Raw genomic sequence first — 20813 nt, forward strand, 5'->3', positions numbered from 1 at the left:
GGGGAGTTTAGTATTTTATACATTACAATCATGTTGTCCTTGTAAAAGAAATCAGCTAGCCAGGCAAAGAAGGACTTCTGCATGCTTATACACAAGAGCAAATATGGACAGGCAGAGTTCCAGGGAGAAGTATACAGTGGCCGTCAATGATAAGGCACAAGGTGGCTTTAATCCTTTCCAATCCAATTTGTATCCTGGTTTTCCTAGGGAGCTTACTCTTTTTGCCGTTACACAACAGCGCTATATGCTGGCTAAAGCCAGTACTGCATAAGGTAACACATTGGATAGGCTCCGACAGCTGAGAGGCTGGCAATATACAGTAAGAGAACCCCGACGGATGTCTTCCAACATCGGAGCTGTACAGCCTTAAATCATAATGTTTTAAGACGTCAGACAGTGGATTGGAAAGGGTTAAGACTACCCTATGGCCATTTTACATGGGCTGATGCTGACATTTAACAAGTGCTGTCTGGCTTTCTATACAACCTGGCTCACGCTTTGTTGGGAGTCCAAAAAATCATTCATACAATCGTTCTTCCCCTATGTCCTCCATTCACTTACATCGTTCTCAGCAGCACATTTTCTGTTTGTGCAAAGTGATGTACTGCCAAGAACTAAAGCTCATTTGTCAGCTGATCACTGCTTCGTTTACTTGGGCAATGATCAGATGAATCAACATTCTAATGAAAGCTTGTTGATGAGCGATAAGTGGAATAATGGGTTTGCGTCGGTATCAGGCCAATTTCATGAAAATCATCGTGAATTGGAATGGTCGATTCAGAGTCCCATTAAAATCAATGGGAGTAAAATTTGGTTTCACTACTTCGCACCCCAGAAGGCCCCCTATGCAGCCAAAGCTGTCCGAATAATATGGGAATACAGCCACATATCTGGGTGTGGAAAGGGACCTCAAAAGGCAGCACCATCAGGACTGTGCCATGCTTGCATTCTGGCTCTGTGCTTGTGGTGCTTTTTTTTTTTCTTACTTTAACACAGCTGGGGGATGGAGGGCTGGCTACTGACATGGGACATGGTGGGATATGGGGTAGATATCAATGTCGGTGAAGGTGGTGGTGTGGGGGCTGCTTAACTTCTGCTCTCCATTTCACACTCCTGGCTCTGAAGCCTGACTGTCAATTGTGGAGGAGAGGCCTGAAGTAGTCTTGCTACTGGTCCTAAACAAAACTGCCCCTCTGTGTTCAAAGGCTACTGCATGAACAGGGAGGGAGATGGAGGAAGAGGCAGCAGAAAAGGCAGCAGGAATCTCTGGCAAGTACTGGTTGTGTAGTGCTTGTGACAACCATCTCCCGTATTCTTCATATGTCTGGGATGTTGGGTAGGGTGGAAAGACAGAAGCCTTTTCTAACAAAGCAAAACACCCAATCCCGGCTGTTTGCCAAAATCTACATCAAGTCTTTCAAAAATATATGCGAGAACGTGTTATGGTCTGATAAGATCAAGGCTGCACTTTTTGGCCATTATTCCAGAAGGTATGTTTGGGCAAAGTCAACCCTGCACATCACCAAAAGAACACCATACCCACAGTGAAGCAGCATGCTTGGAAGTTATTCCTCTGCTGCTGGAACTGAGGCTTTAGTCAAGGAGGAGAAAATTATGAACAGTTCCAAATATCTGTCCATTTTGTAACAAAACCTTCAAGGCCTCTGCTAAAAAAACTCAAGATGAAGAAAATCTTCATCTTTCAGCATGACAACAATCCAAAGCATACCTCCTAATCAACAAAAGAATGACTTTGCCAGAAAAAAAAAAAACTTTTCGTATGGCCCAGCCATTCTTTTAAAGTCTTTGGGTTGACCTGAACATGGCAGTACACAGATGCTATCGCAATTGAAGGTGGATGCTGTCGCAATTGAAAGTGGAAATAAATGTGAAATGATTCAAAAAAAATCCTAACCGCATTCTACATACATTATTTTACTCATCTGACCTCTTTTCTCCCAGGTTATGTAGTGACCAGCCATCATCTTGTTTTTTTCCTGTCTGCACTCATGGCTGGTCCTCTGTGCTCCACAAAACTACTACTTACAATAGCTATACAGTCTATTACACTTATCACTGAAACTCAATCCAATAAATGGGATGCAACAAAACTAAGACTACTCAAATACACCCTTCATTGGGGACATGTCTTAGCAGTGGCAGTGTGAGCATGCATCTTGTAGAGCTTCCGTCAGCTGGCTTAAATTCTAAGCATCTCACCCACTTACCAGCACCTTGTCTGATCCAGATGGTGGTAAAGTAGTGAGGAGCAGCAATGGGCACTCTCCACGAGGGAATCTCCACCGATTCTTCAAAGGTGGCACCTGAGCATCTCAAACAATGAGAGCGACCAGGCCCGGGGTGGGGGGTGTGTGTCTACTACAACTACTAATAGAGCTGCAACAACAACTACAGTGGAGCAGGGCATGGAGAACACCCTTCTGACACCCGACAGAGTTCTGTGTGCAAAAGCAACAGCAAGCGTAGTGCTGGAGGCTCCATTACCAGCTGCATAGACCCGCTAGCAGTGCAGGATCCAGTGGTAGGAGCTCTGCAACCACAAGAAACTCTGAGGTTCCGGGAAGGGGTTACTGACATAAGAGAAAAAAAAAACCCAAAAAAAACATTGGCTTCCTTATCTGGCGCTGATGTTCATGCTGTGGGAGCAGGAGTTAAGAAAAAGCAGCTAGAGTCTCTTGATATACAGGAATCCTACAACTACTTAACACATAGCAATGGTGGCCATATTAAACATCATGCACTAGTTCAGACTCTGGGACTGGAAGACAAACACAGAGGTCAAGGGGATCTTTTTCCCAGATAATTCTGTTGACTCCGAGTGGGGTTGGCAAAAACATATCACAATGCTCCCAGCTATGCTAGAGATGGAGAGCTTTGTTAAACGTTTGGAAAATTTGTACAAGCAGGAGCTTAATTTCTTAAAGACAGAGGTACAGAAAGTTACTTCTACCGTCTCTGATTTAGTCTCAGCCAAGGAATCTCTTTCCCAAACAGTTACTGAGTTAAAGTTGTTTAGCATGCTGCTATTGGTTCACCTATGAGCAGCATGTTAAACAACTTTACAGATTGCATGGTGACTTACAGTATCGCAATAGGTGAAATAATATAAGAATCAGGGGGTTTCCTGAGGCCACAAAACTGGCAGATCTTATTTCCATGTTGCAGGGACTATTTAGTAGTCTGGTTAGGGAGGAACTAGAAATTGACAGAGCTCACTGTGCACCTAGCCCCACTTTATATAGCCTAGTTTGGATGGCACATAGTTATAACATACAGATGCAGAGACGAGGGTGGGGGGTGGGGGGGACCCACTCTTGATCCAAATAGATAGTCACACACAGAAATTTGAGATAAAAAAAAAAAACAAAAAAAACCAAGACAGTGTGAGCAGAGATAAACACTAAATCAGTCCACTGAGCCGAGAAATGCGTCATTTTTAAATGTCTCTTATCTCTAATGCACACATAAGAAGATGGGAGAAGATGGAAATACTACCTCAGCAGCACCACCTATTGGATGGAAACATTCTTACAATCAATTTCTGAATTTTCATGAGAAAAACAAAAAATGATTGGGAAGAGGACACCCATCTTGACCTCCTTCAGACCTTTCATATTCCCCACCTTATGCGAGAATCCTGGGCTGAGGTTCATTCCATTTACACTTTTCCAGTTACATTTTTCCATAAGGATGCAGTTTTTCTTATATGTACTTCATATGCCTCGTGGTACTCGCTTTCTCAGCGGTCACTGAAAGAACGTTCCCATATAGGGTAACCATAAAGTCATTTACTTTCCTTTATCTTTGAGGTATTTCCTTAGATCTTTTTTATTCTCCCAAGTACAGATTAGAATATGTGTAGGTGTAGTAGTTTCCCTTATAGGACCCCAACCATTATTGGTGTGATATATTTACATTTTCCTTCTCTCACTTTCATATCTTTTCTGAATTCTCGCCCTTTTTTTTTCTCTGTTGCCTTCCCTTCCCCTGGTTCTTTCCTTCTGCTTCCCTCTCTTTACCCTGCCCATTTACCCTATTTCACTCAGACTGCTGTGACATTACATAATGGTAGGAGTCTTCATTAAACTAGCTATGTTGAACGTTCGGGGCTTTAACGTCCCTGAGAAATGCTCAAATTTTATATTCTCTTCACAGAGAGAGGGCACAAATTGTTCTCTTACAGGAGACTCATTTCAAAAACACAGCATGTAGCTGGTATACAATACAATTTCTGGATGCAATGCTTGATGCCAGGGCTAGAGGGGTCTCAATTGCCTTTTAACAAATCATTAGTGCATTAAGTAGTGGATTAGTTTATAGGACTGATGGCAGATTTGCATTTGATAAGATTTAGGTCCAGTCAAAGACTTATACTGTGTCTCCGAAATGCTAACCAAGTGGGGACATTCAAAAACATTTTACCCAGGTTGGAATTTTTTATGGATGGATTGATGTTGCTTGAAGGCGATTTTAATTTGGTCCTCCGGCAGATCGGCATTATCACGAACAGCTCTTTGTGAAGTCAAAGCTACTACTGGGGCGCAACAGTTAGTAGATATATGGAGAATTTAACATCCCAGAGAGCGGGATTATATGCATTTCTCTCTCGCACACAATTCATATTGCAGGATTGATTTGTTTTTCATCTCCCAGTTAGCTTTGACATTCCAGCACAGGACGGTTATTGGTTCATCCATATGGTCGGACAATGTTCTGGTATATTTAGACTTAGACCTGCTCAGGAAATGGACATGTTACCTCAATGAATCACTATTAAAGGATGAGGTCTGTAGGGCTGCGCTTGAGAAAAAAAATTAAAAAAGAGATATCTGAAAAGTGCAATGCGTTGAACTTTGATACAACAAGGCACTAGGCGTAAAAAGTACAAACTCAACCCCTAAAAAAATTACACTGGGGAACAAAAAAAAAAAGTTTTCATGGTGCCTGGAATGTTAGACCTTAGTCTGGGTAGTTTTGTACCACCGATTCCTAAAATACCGTCTATTTCATTCTAGAAGCTCTAGTTTTTGAGATATTCCTGGGAACTATAAGGCTGTAAACTACACTGAACTTGTGGAGAATATGCATGTGATTGGAACGTGATCATCAAATTGCAGGACCAGAACAGTCATTTTAGATCAAATTTCATATGGTCTTGGTGATGTAAGTGATGAACAGGGTGAACGATTTCACCAGGAAACAAGGATCGTGGAAAAACAGTACTGCAGATAGAGATGAGCGAGCATACTCGCTAAGGGCAATTACTCGAGCGAGCATTGCCCTTAGTGAGTACCTGCCCGTTCGAAAGAAAAGATTCGGGTGCCGGCGGGGGAGGATGGAGGGGAGATTTCTCTCCCCCTTGCTCCCTCCTGCAACTCACCGCTCCCCCGCACCGGCAGCCGAATCTTTTCTTCTGAGCGGGCAGGTACTCGCTAAGGGCAATGCTCGCTCGAGTAATTGCATTTAACGAGTATGCTCGCTCATCTCTAACTGCGGACAATAGGATACGCATATGATGGCGGACTAGTGGTTGAAACATCCAGCGCAAATGTCTAGGAATATCTCATCACAGAAATGTAGTTTCAGCGCCATGTCTCAATGAAGAACCTTTTCCTTTATTCGTGTTCTAGGCTTCTTGGGATTTATCTTTGTACCTTCCGCTTTTAATTGTCAGCCATTACATGCATAATACAATATGTGTGAATCTATACATTTATTTAGACATATGTCATATCTTGATAAGCAGACCTGATGGAGAAAAACTAATGTCATTTTCAGAATCTATGACTCCAAAAAGTTCTAAAATCTCAGTCACCAAAAATTGTGTTCCCCAGTGTTATTTGTCAAACTAGAAAAAAGCCCATAAACACTCAACATTGTCGTCTCTTAACAGAGATCACTTTAACACAGGAAAAGATCAAAAATAATATTGTTCAAATATCAATCGTGATCATTATCGTAGCTTTTTATATGAGCGCTCTAACAAATGCGGCAGAGCTATGGTAAGTGTTTTACACCCAAGAACAGGACCCTCGCATATTCAGTTTATTCGGTCATCCACAGGTGCAAATATTCATAACCACTGACAGTTTGCGAACACGTTCAAAGCTTATAATGAATCCCTATAGATCATCTCTGGCCATTATTCAGGTATGTCTGCTACAGAGCTAGACGTCAAGATGACAACTTACATTCAGGAGTTATCCCCTTGATATCAGATACTGTCAGCAAGGAGTTTGAGTCGCAATTTACTGTTGAGGAGCTTGAGACAATTCTCTCTTCTCTCAAAGGAAGAAAGAGTCCTGGACCTGATGGCTTCATGGCTCAGTTCTTTAAAACGACTGCTTCTCCCTTTATTAACAAAAGTGTTTAACAGCATTTCACACCCCTATCCCTTTCCTAAGCAGACGCTGAAGTCTTAAGTGGTGGTGCTGTCTAATGTCCCATTAAGACAGGACCACAGGAGTGTTGATGTGACTGCTAGGTTGTTAACGCTCGTGCAGAGCGTTTAGACAAGCAGATCACCGCTGGCTTCTTGCTTAGCGCTTCAAATTTTTTGTGGAGCGTTTACACTCAGCGACAGGTCAGCAATCCAGCGATCATCTTCACGCTGGTTGAAAGTGAGCGACCAATGAACTTTAAATGAATGGCGCACAATTGCTGTGAATTTAGACACAATGATTATGGCGCAAATTTGTTTTGTTTAATGAATTTTGCACGATAATCATCCCATGACAATGGCCCTTTACTCGCTAATCGACTCCAGCAGATAATCTCAGCAGTGGTGCACAAAGATCAAGTGGGCCCCTTTCCTGACAGTAAGCAAAGGGACAACACTATACGCACAACCTCATTAACGTCCTATATTAAGCGCAAATGGATGCCACTGTGTCTCCTATCAGTCGATACTGAAAAAGCATTTGACAAGGTCCATTGGAGGTTTTTAAAAGCCACACTTCTGCTAATAACATTATGTTTCAGATTTATTGATCAGATCATGGCTGTTTATTCCTCTCCAATGGCTAAAAAGAGTGCAAATGGTCTTCTCTCTGAATCATTTGCTATCAACAATGGTACTCGCCAGGAGTGTCCCGTGTCTGCCTTGCTGCATATCCTTACTATCAAACACTTGGCAATAACCTTATGCAATAATCCAAATATTAAAAGGTTTTAGTACTGGGCAGGCTCACCAAAAATTGTCCCTCTATGCAGATGATGAAGTTGTCAGGACCAGCGGCTCCGGGGCCTCTGTGCCCGCACCGCGGCTCCGGGGCCTCTGTGCCCGCACCGCTGCTCCTATCACCCAGGCGGCTGGGGTGCGGCACAGGGGAACGCCAATGCTGGTTACCGCCCTGGCCACCGTTGCCACGCTCACCGCCGGGTTGCTAGGGATGCGGCGGGCGCCGTCCTGCGCCATGCCCCTGTTGCCACGGCAGCCAGGCGTGCGTCCTTTGTCTCCGCCCGGCCAGCTAGTGCTGGGAGCGGGCTTGCTCGCACTCTGGATTAGCTTCTGCTGCTGTCAGGCACCCACCCCAATCAGTTGCTGGGGCGGGAGTTCTGACAGCATTTAAACCTCTCTGTTTTTGTCAGTACCTGCCAGTGTATGTTTGTCTCCAGGATTACTTTTTCTGTTGGGGACATCTCCAAGATATGCTCATTTTCTCATGGCTTATCCGTAGCCTCCCAAATTAAAGACAAGAATTACAACATTTTCAGTCTGTATTATTGCCCACATATATCCAACAGTTGTTGAAGGTGTGAATGGAAAATCGGCACTTTAATCCATATCTGGTAGGGGTACCAGAGCATCCTGCCTCCCTGGGAGCGCATTCGAGCTATTTACAGATCCTACTCTGGTAAACAAGTTGACAACTCCCCACAGATAACTCTGCTATCCCTGCTCCCAGATTCTATAGCCGAAATCAAAAAGAGCACCTTGAGACACCTTCTAGCTGCTGCCAGAATTGGTAATCGCACGACACTGGCGATCTCCAGTGAGGCTCTTTCTCTATCAGTGGACTGATATATAATAAGCATTGAGGAATTGATAGCTGACACTCACAAAAGATCTGATTCATTTATGGCTACACGGACATCTTGGCAGACTTTCATGGACTCTGCTGAGTTCCGTGGCTTGATAACCTCTTAATTCCCAAAGGGCAAATCTCTTGTGCTTCGTCTACATGGCAGACTACTATCTTCACTTCTACCTTCCTCCTTTCTTAATGTTATATCCCTGTAACCACTCCCTCCCCTTTTTTTGTTGCTTTTCTTCTTCTTTCTGCCCCATTTCTCTGCCCCACTGCTTTTTCTCTTAGCTTTATTTCTTTGGTTCCTGATATCAGTGTGACTATAGCCCCATTTACACGCAAAGATGATCGCTCAAAACTTGCTCCAAAGATAGAATGATTGACAGTTTAAGCGATCACTTTGCAAATGCTGCTAATGGGCACTAATGTCTATTAGTAGCTTATTAGCTTCATTTGCATGTAAGTGAGCCTCCCTGAGCTGTATGCAAAAATAGCAGGTGGTCTGTTATCTGCATACATTCCCTTTGTTCTCCCACTCCACTGCAGCTGAATAAAATGTTATCAATGCTCCTGTGGAGAATCACAGCGTGCGGTCCCTGCTATCAGTTTTCCGGCAAAGGATGGATTTTAAACTCAACTAAAACTCATCATTTGGCCAAAAAGCAAACGATAGTAGCTATTAGATGCAACAATTATCGCTCAAAAGACATTGCTTGAGCGAATTTTGGGTGATAATTAGAGATGAGCGAACCTACTTGGCCACGCCCCTTTTTCGCCAGAGCGCCGCGATTTTCGAGTACTTCCGTACTCGGGCGAAAAGATTCGGGGGGCGCTGTGGGTGAGTGGGGGGGTTGCAGCAGGGAGTGGGGGGGGGGGGGGGGGGGAGAGGGAGAGAGAGAGGGCTCCCCCTTGTTCCCCGCTGCTACCCCCCGCTCCGCCCCCCCCGAATTTTTTGACCCGAGTACGGAAGTACTCGAAAATCGCGGTGCTCGATCAAGTAATTACTCGAAACGAGTATATTCGCTCATCTCTAGTGATAATCATTGCATGTAAATGGGGCTTATGTTACTGCTAATTGGTTTGGATGGAAAGATATGATTGAATTGATAGAGGCCACCCCCATCACTGCCTTTATTTAGGAATAAAAATATGATTCCGATATCTCTATGATGGGATCATGGGCCTTTAGCCTTAATTTTCCTGGCAAGCTTTGTTTCAGAATTCTATATAACATAGTACAGCAAGGTATTCATGCTATTATGCACAAAAGACCAGTTTACAATGGCATACTAAAATATGTTTATTGCACTTTGTAATGTATAACAATGTTTTCTTTGTAACCCTCTTGAAATTTCAATAAAATAAGATGATATATGAAATATACCTCAAAGATACATTATCCCTTCACTCCTCAGCTATGTGTCACTTTTTCTTTTTTGTTTTCTCCTTCACACTTTCAAAAAAATCATAGCTTCTTTATTTTTCCCAAGATATAGCCATCTGAGGGCTTGTTTTTTGGAGGAAAAGTAGTATATTTTAATAGTACCTTTTAATGTACCATATAATGTACTGAAAGACTTTAAAATTTCTGAGTGGAGTGAAATGTAAAGAACGTAAATTTTTTTTTTTGGCGCGCAGGGTGGGTGGGGGGCGCTTGTTTTAACTGCGTACATTGCGCAACAAAGAAGATAATGTTTACTTTATTTTGTGGGTCAGTAAAATTATGGCATTACCAAATTTATACAGAGATTGGATCGAGCGCCAGCCAATCACAACCGGCGTTCGATAAATCAATCACAGCCATTCAGTGATGTCATTCACTGAATGGCTGTGAATGATCGAGCGCCGGCTGTGATTGGCTGGCGCTCGATCCAATTACAGTGCCTACTTACACAGTGCTGACGGCGGGGGAATTCAAAGCTGTGCAGGGAGATGACAGCGGGGGGAATTCTCAAGCAGCTTGCCGCACCGCAGGTGGACACAGACGCAGGCTGGGAGGGAAGTTTTGCGTTTTTTTTTTTTAACCTCACTTGAGCATAAACCGAGGAAGGCTTTTTTAGCAAATGTGCTGAAAAACTTGGCTTATACTCGAGTATATATGGTAATAATAATTTTAATATTATAATTTGGCCAAATGATTATATCCAATACAATATACAGGTGGAGAAACCGGGAAAAAGGAGTCTCATCCTACTAAATCCTATTCTAATAATCATTATAATTAGTGGAGCGGCCCCACAGGAACCTACTGATTATCCCAAGGTGTCCCTAAACATATGCCAAGAAACAGGCAACCATCGGGGTGAAAAAAAGTAAAAACTACCAATTTGCCCAGTACAGTTGAATGTGATAAAATAAAAGGCTGTATTTCACAAGATACAGACTAAAAACAGCCCAGCAGAAGAAGGATACTGCTCTCACAGCTGGATACAAATCAAGCATATAATTCATTACAAAGTCTAATAGGCAAATCCCAAGGGTACCGGCATATGGTGGGAAAAATGAATCAATGCGGTGATGATAGGGAAATCCAATTATACATATAAGGATCCCATAAATCAATACTAAGCATAGAAGTACTGTATATAGTATAATTACCAACAGTCCCAATAAAAAATGTATAGTCTTACCCACAACCTAATAGCTGTAGGCACAAGTATCAATATACAACATAATGATCAATAATCTCATAAACAAGTGGTCCTGGCGCATTAAAGCCTCCCTCACACAGGCGTTTTTGTACAGCGCTGCGCTAAACACTGCACAAAGCTCCTATTCATTTCAATGGGGCTGTTCACACAAGCGTCAAAACGCTGCGCTTTGACAGTGATGCATGTTCTATCTTTGCCTGTTTTCAGCCATGTGTCGCCCATTGAAATGAATGGGCAGCGGTTTCAGCGCTGCTGAAAATGTGGCCCAACTTGGTACCAAGTTTTTGGCAGCACTATACGGCAGTGTTCGCTACCTAAAAAGAAAAATCAATACTCCCCTACTGACGCTGTCTGGTTCCCGCCGCTGTTCTCTAGAGCTCTGTGTAGGCTGCGGGGCACTTGTCATGGCTGACAAAGCATCTATTGCTAGTGACGGGGATTAAAATCCCCGCCTCCAGCAAGAGATTGCTTTGATTGGCTGAGCCAGCTGTGTGTCAGCTGGCTGAGCTAATCACAGCCAGTGCTGGATGCACCAATCACAGACATTCATTGATCCTTTATCGGTCATGGCAAGTGCCCTGTAGCCTGCACCGAGCTTCAGAGAGCAGCGGCAGGGACTAGACAGCGCCAGCTAGGGGAGTATTGATTTTTTTCCAGCATCTTTGGCTGTGTTTTCAGCTGTGCTGAAAACGCAGCCAAAACGTTGTCAAAAATGCATGACAACGCTGCTGAAGCCGCAGTAAACGCTGCGTTTCTGCAAACGCCTGTGTGAGGCAAACTGGTTCATCAGGAGACAATAAACACATTGAGGGACTATAGTAAATACACAACACATAAGAACAATATGTTTAAAGGGGCTGTCCAGGGTTAGAAAAACATGGCTGCTTTCCTCCAAACACAACACCACCCTTGTCCATGGACTCTATTTTACACATTAACGAGGTTGTACAAAAATTGACTTTTGTCACCTATCTATAGGACAGGTGATAATCTAAATTAGTGGGGGAACAGTGTCCCCCTCCTCACAGTACCCCCAAAAGTGCAATGTGAAAGGAGCAGCCTGAGCTGCGTTGCCAGCATCCCACCCACCTGGAGGGGCAGTGCCTGGCACCTACTAATGTGATTAGGACAGGAGAGGGGCGTGAGCAGGAATAACTCCTGTTAATGAGGGGACACTCTGGAGATGTATACCCAGTGTATACACTGGGGGAGGCTCTGGACATGTAGGTCATTACTGGGTGGAGAGTTCTGGATTATATGCAATTTATTGTATAGTACAGCAAGTCTTTATTTTAACATTAAATATATTTAAATTTGGCAACTAAAATTTTCATTCTGCTCCTAAAAAAGGTCCAGTTTAGAAGCCAATGGCTCCTAGGGATTTTTTTAGTCTAGAGCCCTGATGATAGTAGCCTCGAGAGAACCAGAGCTACAGCCCTTTAAAGTACAACGCGCTCTGTTCCTCCAGAGCTGTAATGTCCTCTTCCTGCAGAACAAACAGAGCTCCTCCTAAACTGTATGGGGTGCAGGTCTCTGAACAAAAGTTGGCCTGAGTTTGGGGCCACGTAAAAGTACCAATGAACAAGCAAGCGCCTGTTGGCTAATTTTTGGCTTTCAGCAACCCTAAAAACTGCTCGCGGTTGACTGTAACCCTCCTGTGTGATCAGAGCGGGGACCTATGGGAATAAACAATCATACTAGCGACTGTTCATCCCCATAAACTGATTCTCAGTCCATGTAGAAGAAAATGAAATGCACGCTAATGAAAATGTGTGTTAATTAGCTTTATTTTTTTTAAAGCACTAAGATGATAATTCTTTTCACCCTTTTAATATGCTCATAAATGGGAAACTTTTGAGAACTGCTTCTGAAAAGTAAGCCATTGTACTCCAGAGCAGCAGTGTAATGAGTGGAGTGAACCTGTGCTTGTGACCTACCCTGATCTCCTCTATCCCCACCTCTGCTGACATACTGAGAAGTCTGGTTCAGTCTTGTATGTGTGGAAGTCAAGTAATTAATCACTCACAAACCAGGACAGGCCGCAGCAGCAGGTAGCTTCCTTAATGACACAGGTCATACAGTTACATCCTGTGCATTCGGGGTTTGTACGGAGGGGAATCGGGAGTCGCTGACACTCCATGCAATGCAAGTGCCGGCTGTTTCTTACTGCCGACACCCGCCGGCAATAGCTGCACTCATGGGGATTGTGGCTGTTAACCATTGAAATGTCGGCGTCAAGTCTGACAATGGCATTTAAATGCCCCAATCAGCCTCCTGCAAGGACATTGCAGGGTGCCATGGCAGCTGAGAGCCTTCTGAAGGTCCCTGATGCTGCCATTGCAGATTGCTTATCAAGCCATGCCTGTGGTGTGGTTAGATAGATTGCATGTCAGATCACAGTATGATGTAATACTATGGTATTCATATCCCCTATTAAAAAAATGTAAAAATCAGTTTTAAAAAGTTTTATTAATTATTTAAAAAAAATTATAAAAAGGTGGTAAAAACAAAAAAAACACCTTTCCCCACATTTATAATAACAAACCTAAATCCCCAAAATCCCAAAACATATTTAGTATTGCTGCATCGATAAAAGTCCAATTTATGAAAGTAATTCATTATTCACCCCACACAGTGAACATTGTAAAAAAATGAATACAGAATTGTGCTTTGTTGGTCACGTAGTCCCCGAAATAAAAATATGATAAAAAGCAATCAAAAAGTCGCATAAATTCTAAAATGGTACCAATAGAAAATACAGGACGTCCCGCAAAAAACAACCTCTCACACAACTAGGTCAATGAAAAAATGAAAAGGTTATGGCTGTCAGAAGATGGTGGCAGAAAATTTTTTTATTTTTTTCCAAAGATATTTCATTTTTTAAAAAGTAATACAGCAAAAAAAAAACCCCAAAAAAACGATATAATTTAGTATTGTAGAAATTGTACTGGCCCATGAAGTTATTGTGTCATTTTTGTTGCAGCATGTACATCATAGAAACAAGAATTTTTTTTCCGCCCAATTCACTCCACTTAGAGGTTTTTCAGTACCTTATATAGTATATTACATAGTATTAAATACAACTTGTCCCACAAAAAACAAGCTCTCAGCAAACTATATTGATGGATAACAGAAGAATTATGATTTTTTCGAGTGTGTTGGAATAACTGAAAATGAAAAAAAAGGGGCAATCCTTAACCCCTTCAGTGGCAGGTTTATTATTACCATGTCATGCCCTCACAGGGCATTAAATGAGTCAACAATGCAATTAAAACCCTTGAAGATTTCAGATGACAGCTCAGTGCTCCACACATTTCAGCACTAGAGCTGTCCACGGAAATATTCCGGGGTTTAACTGCATGGTCAAAGCAGCAAGCCCCAGAGATTTTCCGGGCGTGCCACTCAGGCGGCCTGCAGACGGCCGGGTCGGATCCGGCTGCGAAAATTCTCGCAGCGGGATCCGACCCAAGCGTCTGCAGAGAGCAGCGCGTCACTCACCTGCTTCCGCGGCCCCGACTCTTTCAAGTGCCGGCTGCCGGGCAGCCGACGCATGCGCAGAGCGGAGCCGGCAGCCGGGGAGTGACATTTCTGTGCAGGGCTCTGCGAGACCAAATAGAGCATGCCGCGATTTGTTTGCTGCGCGAGATTTTGCGCGGCCAAATCGCGGCCGTCTGCCCAGGATTGCGTTTGCTAACGCAATCCTATGGCAGCTTCCACGGGCTGAAATTCCGCTGGAAATCCCGCCGTGGAATTTCCACCCGTCTGCAGGCGTCTCAAAGGGGTTAATGGGTTTAACAGGAGAAGGAAAGTGAAGGCTAGGGATGGAGGCGAGCCAGCACGGAGCTCTGTTCTGCAGACAGCTTGTGGGAGGGGTGAGTTAAATGTACAGTAAAGAGCCGACCCTGACTGCACCATGTAGCATACTTGTGGTTGCTCTGCCAGGGAATCTGTGCTCCCTGTGAACGTGGCAGAGGTGACGAGCAGCCAGCAGTATCCAGCGTAGTCCATACCGAATGCAACACGACAGCAGGGCTAGTCATACATAGCGACCAGACACAAGTCTGGTAGCAATTTGCAAATTCTTGGTTGCATTAGCGACCATTTTGGTCGTGATCTTGTGACCTGAAATGATGTCAGAGGGTAGATGATAAAGACCAAGTCTCAAGGTATGCCAAGAAGAGAACTTGTCTAAAGAGAAGTGCCACGGACAAAACTTATAATTGCTTTATTTGGAGCACTTCAACTTCGTGTGTTCCACTTTTCTTCTGTGAATGAACAGTTTGGGAAGTGGTTTATTTATCAGGAACTTGCACAGATACACCGCTTTTTGAGAGCTCTGTGGCCCGCATACCTATAGAGTGGTTTCCATATGAAGGATAGGTCATCAATATGTTAGTTCCAGATAATCCCCTTAAAGTATAAGCCTGGCATTGAACAAGTGACATCTATGTGTATTTTGGTGGACTTACTTTTCACAGCATGAGGTAGATCAGAAGTGATTGTCAGTAGTTGTTATGTAGCTGTAGGGCTCTCTGCACCCCCTCTTAAGTTTATATACTTTACCATTATAAAGTCAATGCAGACAAAGAATAATCACCATGCTGTCACTGACTTTGCCTTGAACAAACCAAGTGAGTTCCCAGAGCGAGCAACTTGACACTTTGTCCCAATTACAAGATAGCAATGGTAGAGAAATGACCTTCACTGAGACTAAACAATCAGTCCAACGTGATGTGACAGGCATGTTCTTAATCTTGCTCTAATGATCTCTGACTCAAAGCTCATTCTTTACCACACTCCAGTCACCAGATCTAGGACATGCTTTTAATAAAGTTTGCAAAAACACACAAAAAAAATAAAAAAATTGTAATGAGAAAATAAAACTAAAAACAAAACTGAAAATACTCACACGCCACACATGGCTAAGTGAAAACCTAAAATATAAAAGCAAAACAAAAATTAAAGAAAAACAATGAACATAAAATAAAGAAAACTATTTCTGTATCTAACAGTATTCATGCGCAGCTTAGTGTTAAAAGAAGCTCAATGATATTTACCAAGTTTGACCGCACTCACAAATATTCCCCGGAGGAGAACTAAACTGAAATCTGGGGCAAAATTTGCAAGTGTTAAGCACAGATCTAGGGCAAATCCAAAGGAAACTAAATTCTGTACGAGGACCTCAAATCTATACAGATTTTTCTTGCAGAATGTGAATGGGGGTTTGTAAGACTCTATTTATTTGTAATGGACTGTACTTTCTTGTGGATTTATGGGGATGGTGGCCTATGTCTACTGCCCATTTTCTGATTTTAAACATTACATTGCTCATAGTTTTTATTACTATAGATTTCTATTGCTTTTCATTAAAAAAAAAAATCATAAATACTACTCTCCAAGAATGTATTTCAGTACAAGGAATTCATGGGACAGAAGAGGTTTATTAAAAGGGTTCTCCAAAAGTAATATGTTCATGACTTATCCTCAGAATAGATCATCAGTATCAGATTTGTGGGGGACCACCACTTGTCAGCCCCACCAATCAGCTGTTTAAAGTGTCCGTGAAGCTTGGGTGAGCAGCACAACTCTTTCAGTGCTTACCAGGCACAGCGCCGTACATTGAAAAGCGGCTGTACTTGGTATAGCGGCTTGAGCCCATTCAACTGAATGGGTCTGACTTGCTTTCAGGCCATGTGACCCAAGAACATGATGTCATATGCCTCCTGAGAAGAGGCTGCACGCTCAGACGAGCGTCGTTGCCTCCTCAAACAGCGGATTAGTGGGGTCCCGAGGTGTGGATCCCTACTGATCTGATATTCATGACCTATCCTGAGCATAGATCTCCAATATCGTGGACATGAAAACCCCTTTAAGGCTATGCTACCATTTGTATTTGAGCCTCAGTCACAAATTCTATCCAATCTGACAGGAAGAAAAGCGATGCATGTCTTTATATTATTCTCCCATCACAATGAGGGACTCAACAACAGAACCCTGACACACTCGCAGTATGAGTCAATGGGTTGTGCTGTGCACCAGTGGTATATTGTACCGGAAAGATCTGGCATTGTGCCATAGCTGCCATTAAAAATGGAAGCCATGGCACAAATATGAACACAACTTTTTCGCAGTCCTCATAGGGGTTTGAACTAATGATTGCTTAGTCCCTTGTACTATATACTGCAATACTTTACTGCTTCTTCATATTAATACTTAATAGGAGGAAACCTATGATAGACTTTGGCGGCTTCACTAGGCCTTCGGCTGGCATGTCAACCCCTCATCCCGTCAGTTAATTTAACCACCATGGTCAGCACTGACAGCAGAACCTAAATGGTTAAATGGCTGAGATCAGAGTTCTCTCTGATCCCAGACACCGCAACCAGGTGTCAGCTATATTTTACAACAAGCACCCAATCTGTATGGGGCTGGCTCAGCTCATGAGCCGATTTCACATACTCTTTGTACAAAAAAAAAAATCAAGCCCCTAGAAGAAGTTGTTATTTTGCTACAAGACTCTGCATTCAGTTCCATCTCAGGCAAATGTTTAGAGTTGTGGTGTGATTAGATGAACAGTCTTGCCACTTAAGGCCTTAAACGTGGATCCACCGCTGGACTATAAAAAGTCTCTCAGAGGCTCCTTGTGTGCAGTGACCTCTTTCGCTGCTTGTGTAGAGATTGTTGACCACTAGACGCCTCTAAGACGTAATGAAAGAGATTTGCCCAGTTAACAGAGTTTGAGAGGGGCGCAATATTGGAATGTGAGTGATATCTCTGCCACCTGGGCAGTTATGGCCAGACTGTTAGGAGTTGTTGGGACCAGTGGATATGTGAGGGCACACAATGTGACATTACACGTATTGCCTTGTATATGTTCAGGACATCCTACAGCCATATGTTTTGTCTCTCACGCCAGGGCTTCAAAGAGGCATTTCCCAGCAGGATGCTGATCTGTTGCAAACAGCAAGGGTATTACGGTAATGTCCCCACAACGTTGCCACATTTCCATGGCTTGCCCAGTTACCAGATTTAATCAACAATAGAACATGTATGGGACCATCTGGGACGCCAATTTCGACAGCCCTTCACATTTGCACGATGAGATTCAGTTACAACAAATGTGAACTGATATGCTGTAGGATATCATATGGACCCTATATGCCTCTATGCCCGCCCGTATCCCATCTTGTATCCAAGCTAGAGGCAGCCCAACAGGGTACTAGAGCCTCCATTCGCGCCCGTATCACATCTTGTATCCAAGCTGGAGGCCGCCCAACAGGGTACTAGAGTCTCCATGCCCACCTGTATCACATCTTGTATCCAAGATAGAGGCGGCCCAACAGGGTACTAGAGCCTCCATGCCCGCCCTTATCGCATCTTGTAACCAAGCTGGAGGCGGCCCAACAGGGTACTAGAGTCTCCATGCCCACCTGTATCACATCTTGTATCCAAGCTAGAGGCGGCCCAACAGGGTACTAGAGCCTCCATTCCCACCCATATCACATCTTGTATCCAAGCTGGAGAAGTCCCAACAGGGTACTAGAGCCTCCATGTCTGTCCGAATCACATCTTGTATCCAAGCTAGAGGCGGCCCAACAGGGTACTAGAGCCTCCATGCCCACCAGTATCACATCTTGTATCCAAGCTAGAGGTGGCCCAACAGGGTACTAGAGCCTCCATGCCTGTCTGTATCACATCTTGCATCCAAGCTAGAGGCGGCCCAACAGGGTACTAGAGCCTCCATTCCCGCCTGTATCGCATCTTGTATCCAAGCTGGAGGAGGCCCAACAGGGTACTAGAGCCTCCATGCCTGTCTGAATCACCTCTTGTATCCAAGCTAGAGGCGGCCCAACAGGGTACTAGAGCCTCCATACCTGTCCGAATCACCTCTTGTATCCAAGCTAGAGGTGGTACAACAGGGTACTAGAGCCTCCATGCCTGTCCGTATCACATCTTGTATCCAAGCTAGAGGCGGCCCAACAGGGTACTAGAGCCTCCATGCCTGTCCGTATCACATCTTGTATCCAAGCTAGAGGCGGCCCAACAGGGTACTAGAGCCTCCATGCCTGTCCGTATCACATCTTGTATCCAAGCTAGAGGTGGTACAACAGGGTACTAGAGCCTCCATGCCTGTCCGTATCACATCTTGTATCCAAGCTAGAGGCGGCCCAACAGGGTACTAGAGCCTCCATGCCTGTCCGTATCACATCTTGTATCCAAGCTAGAGGCGGCCCAACAGCGTACTAGAACCAGAGTCTCCCTTCAAGTGTTCAGTGTATCGCAATAAATCATTGTTTTGCTCTGATATTGTAATCACCTACTTATATTAGCGTTACAATCACACATGGAAAGTTTTATTCAATCTGAACAACTACTTCAAGGGGCTTGCTTTTTGTTTTTTTACAATGAGTATATTCAGCTACCCAACATCTACCATACATGTGCAACAGATGTCAAGAAGAGGTTAAAACCATTAACAGGTGTTGCCTTGGCCTTTTAATTCCCCAGTTCGCAATCTGATCCAAAAAGGACCCACATCACAACTTAAAAGGAATTTACGGGGTTGTCCCACAAAACCAAGTTATCTACTATCGATATAACTTGATGATCGTAGGGAGTTTGACCACTAGGATCCCCAATGATGCCGAGAATGGGTGTCCGGGGCATCCAGGGTTGAATGGAGTGACTCTCACACTTGCGCTCTGCCGTTCCATTCATTTTAATAGGACTGCTGGAGATTGACAACTTCAAGTGGCCATCTCCTGTGGAGAGGCAATAACTTGTTTTCATGGGACAATTCCTATAAGAGACTAGTGACACTAGGATTTAAGCATCCATGAATCATGTACGTTTTTATACAAAAAAAAACCTAAACGTATAAAACCGTACAGCTCCACAACACCATAGGCTAGAATGGGTCAAATATAGATGTTTGACCTCCCATATGTTTGTGAACTTTTTTTTTTATGGATTGGAAAAGTGTAGCCTTTTCTGTCCCACAAAAAAGAAAAAAAAAGTATGGAAACATATTTATTTTTTTACATTACAGTCAATGGAAAAAGTATAGAAAATGTATGGCTATACGTTTCCATACATTATTGCATATGTTTTTTGTTATCGAATACCTTAAAAAGGAAAAAAAAACCCTCAGGTGTAATGCATGGCTGGGCAGCACAAGGAGGGCCTGCAGAATATTAGGCTGCCTGTCCACGGGTGATTTTTCACTGCGTTTCCTGTGGCAATAATCCAGATTATCGCTGCGGGAAATGCATTGATAGCTTTCCATAGACTACTATGGAAAGCGCAGCCCCGCTGTCCCAAGTGGAGAATCATAGCGATTCTCCGCTCGTGGGATTTAAACTGCAGCATGCCGTGATTCTCCACGGTGAGCCCATCTGTCAGATAGGCTCACCGCGGACAGCCATCAGCTCTCCCCTGCTCCCCAGGGGCGGCTCCCGCAGCGCAGATCTGCCATGGGATATCGCTACGCCCGTGGACAGGAACCCTTAGGAAGGGATAAGAATGTTATGGCCGTCTGAGAAATATATATTAGTGGGTATATGCTTCATATTATTAAATGCTTTGTATTCCCTATGAAACTTTCTTTACTTGAGTTTTATATGAAGTACAAAGACAATCATCCCCAATCCTTCCTGTTTGTGTAGCCCAAATTGTCAATACATGTCAATTACAAATAAGGAAACCTATCCTAGAAATATTTAGAACAGTCTCGGTTGTTAAAAAAATATCAATTTGCAAAAAGAATGCTATCCATTCATTTACTGAGTGTGACAATAAGAAGGCAATATGCTTTAATAGTTGACGGTCTTCTTTGTTTGAATTCATTTATTAGCTGGTCATAAGATCGGCATGACTACAACATATACCAAAAACAATGCAGAATACTAGAACAGATGCCAAACTGGTCGTGTGTAAGCAAGCCAAAACAAAGTAATGGTGCAACTCACCTAAAATACAGCTGCTGAGACCGGAAGCTATAAAGCAGGTACACAGTGTTGCCTATTAAAAACGCCACAATCCAAAATACGGTCAAGACCGATCGCTTCTCCTGCAGGATACCAGGAAAGAGAGCAGTTACAATGTTTTAATA

The 20813-nt window shown here is 43.5% G+C and overlaps 1 protein-coding gene across 1 annotated transcript in view; it reads right to left on the reverse strand.

Annotated features, from left to right (window-relative positions):
* RNFT2 (ring finger protein, transmembrane 2) overlaps positions 1-20813 on the reverse strand; it is an 83752-nt gene that overhangs the window by 51534 nt on the left and 11405 nt on the right. The window contains exon 5 of the mRNA XM_066603223.1: positions 20671-20771. Coding sequence (XP_066459320.1) covers positions 20671-20771 — 101 coding nt within the window. The remainder of the gene's footprint in view (positions 1-20670; positions 20772-20813) is intronic.

Source organism: Eleutherodactylus coqui, chromosome 5 (assembly GCF_035609145.1).
Source record: "Eleutherodactylus coqui strain aEleCoq1 chromosome 5, aEleCoq1.hap1, whole genome shotgun sequence".
NCBI lineage: Eukaryota > Metazoa > Chordata > Amphibia > Anura > Eleutherodactylidae > Eleutherodactylus > Eleutherodactylus coqui.